Below are 2,480 nucleotides of genomic sequence, written 5' to 3' on the forward strand. Positions count from 1 at the left end.
CACATGGTGGCTCACAACCATCTGCAATGGGATCTGATGCCCTCTTCTGGTGTGTCTGAGGACAGCAACCGAGCACTCACATACATAATTTTTTTTAAAGTCTGCAAAGTTAAAGAGTCTCAACAGAAGACTATTTGAAATAATTAGGGGGAGAGAGAGAGAGAGAGAGAGAGCGAGAGCCCAGTAGTCGAGTACTGGCCTAGCATGTACCAGGTTCTCTCCCTGGGTATCCTAGAAAAGTACAGAGATTTGGCCTGCAGTCAGAATAGACTACTTGAATGGAGCAGGACACCCATTGAAGGTCTAGTGGAATGTTAATAAATAAGGCGCTCTCTTTGCCCGGAGTGAATAGGCTGCCACGTGCTGGGTGCTTTCTGTGCCGAGCCTTATTTCAAGTATGCTTTTAATTCCCAACCCAAGCGAGGTCACATCTCTTAATAAGTAAGGTAGAGGAATTTAATTTGTCAGGTCACACATGAGGAGGTAGGGCCACCCACCTTCAGCCGGGCAGTAAAACCTGGCTGTCCTGTGTCCCAACTTCGATGTTGGCAACCTATCCAGAAGTCTGAACCCTGCCCTCTGGTAACTCCCAGCTGATAAGAAAGCTGCATGCCCTTGCGAACTGACTCAAAGCAAGGTCACCAGCCACAGCCTCCTGGCAACCAAAGCCTGTGCCTTGTGTCTGTTCTGATCTCCTGTTGTCCTAATGCAGTTCGAAGTAGCTCATTTAAGATCAGCTTAAGGAAGCCTCCCATTCCTCAGAAGTTCTCAGTCACTGGGCCACTTGGAAGCCTTTTGTAATTCCTACTGGATGTCCCAAGTCTTATCAGGTGTTAGCTGCAGATTCCTAAGCACCCATGGTAGCTCTCACAAAATGTCTCTCAACATTAAAATGAGCTTTTCTCCCACAGGCTGACCAGTGCACGGGTCTCCAGGGCTTCTTGGTTTTCCACAGCTTTGGCGGGGGAACTGGCTCTGGCTTCACCTCCCTGCTGATGGAGCGGCTCTCTGTGGATTACGGAAAGAAGTCCAAGCTGGANTTCTCCATTTACCCAGCCCCCCAGGTTTCCACTGCTGTGGTTGAGCCCTACAATTCCATCCTCACCACCCACACCACCCTGGAGCACTCTGATTGTGCCTTCATGGTAGACAATGAGGCCATCTATGACATCTGTCGTAGAAACCTCGACATTGAGCGCCCCACCTACACCAACCTTAACCGCCTTATTAGCCAGATTGTGTCTTCCATCACTGCTTCCCTCAGATTTGATGGGGCCCTGAATGTTGATCTGACAGAATTCCAGACCAACCTGGTACCCTACCCTCGCATCCACTTCCCTCTGGCCACTTATGCCCCTGTCATCTCTGCTGAGAAAGCCTACCATGAGCAGCTTACAGTAGCAGAGATCACCAATGCCTGCTTTGAGCCAGCCAACCAGATGGTGAAATGTGACCCTCGCCATGGTAAATACATGGCTTGCTGCCTGCTGTACCGTGGTGATGTGGTTCCCAAAGATGTCAATGCTGCCATTGCCACCATCAAGACCAAGCGTACCATCCAGTTTGTGGACTGGTGCCCCACTGGCTTCAAGGTTGGCATTAACTACCAGCCTCCCACTGTGGTACCTGGTGGTGACCTGGCCAAGGTGCAGAGAGCTGTGTGCATGCTGAGCAACACCACAGCCATTGCTGAGGCCTGGGCTCGCCTAGATCACAAGTTTGATCTGATGTATGCCAAGCGTGCCTTTGTGCACTGGTATGTGGGTGAGGGCATGGAGGAGGGTGAGTTCTCTGAGGCCCGTGAGGACATGGCTGCCCTAGAGAAGGATTATGAGGAGGTTGGAGCGGATAGTGCTGAAGGAGACGATGAGGGTGAGGAATATTAATTAATTCATGTGCTGCCAGTCTATACTTCTGTGGTCTCATCTTTGTCTTTGCGTGTGCTCTAACTGTCCTAAACTGTCAATAAAGGTGTTTCCGTTGTAAGTTGCAAACTGGCATCTGGTTCACAGCTCTTCCCCTTCCCCTTGGAGATTGCATCTTGCTAGATAGTCCAAGATGGCTTCCTGCCCCTACACCTCTATGAGTGCCACCATCATAGGACAGCCATCACTGTCCCTGACTTGAATCATGGATTCATGACTCATTGAGTGTGCCCAGTTGAGACTAGTGATTAGTTGACCATTTTCAAGTACCCATTAGGTGCTGTGTTCTGTGCTTACTGATTAAAAACAAATGTGTATTTTGGGCTGGAGAGATGGCTCAGCAATTAAGAGCACTGACTGCTTTTCCAGAGGTCCTGAGTTCAATTCCCAGCATCCACATGGTGGTAATGGGATCCGATGCCCTCTTTTTTTTTTTTTTTTTTTTTTTTTAAAGATTTATTTATATGTAAGTACACTGTAGCTGTCTTCAGACACTCCAGAAGAGGGAGTCAGATCTCGTTATGGATGGTTGTGAGCCACCATGTGGTTGCTGGG

The 2,480-nt window shown here is 49.1% G+C and overlaps 1 protein-coding gene across 1 annotated transcript in view; it reads left to right on the top strand.

Annotated features, from left to right (window-relative positions):
- Positions 1-1,994, top strand: part of LOC110310101 (tubulin alpha-1C chain-like) — an 8,974-nt gene extending 6,980 nt beyond the window's left edge. Inside the window, exon 3 of the mRNA XM_029469970.1 lies at positions 1,065-1,994. Within this exon, the coding sequence (XP_029325830.1) occupies positions 1,065-1,886 (822 nt within the window). The 3' untranslated portion in view covers positions 1,887-1,994. The remainder of the gene's footprint in view (positions 1-1,064) is intronic.
- Positions 1,995-2,480: the final 486 nt, after the last annotated feature.

This window comes from Mus caroli, chromosome 15 (genome assembly GCF_900094665.2).
Source record: "Mus caroli chromosome 15, CAROLI_EIJ_v1.1, whole genome shotgun sequence".
NCBI classification, from domain to species: Eukaryota; Metazoa; Chordata; class Mammalia; order Rodentia; family Muridae; genus Mus; species Mus caroli.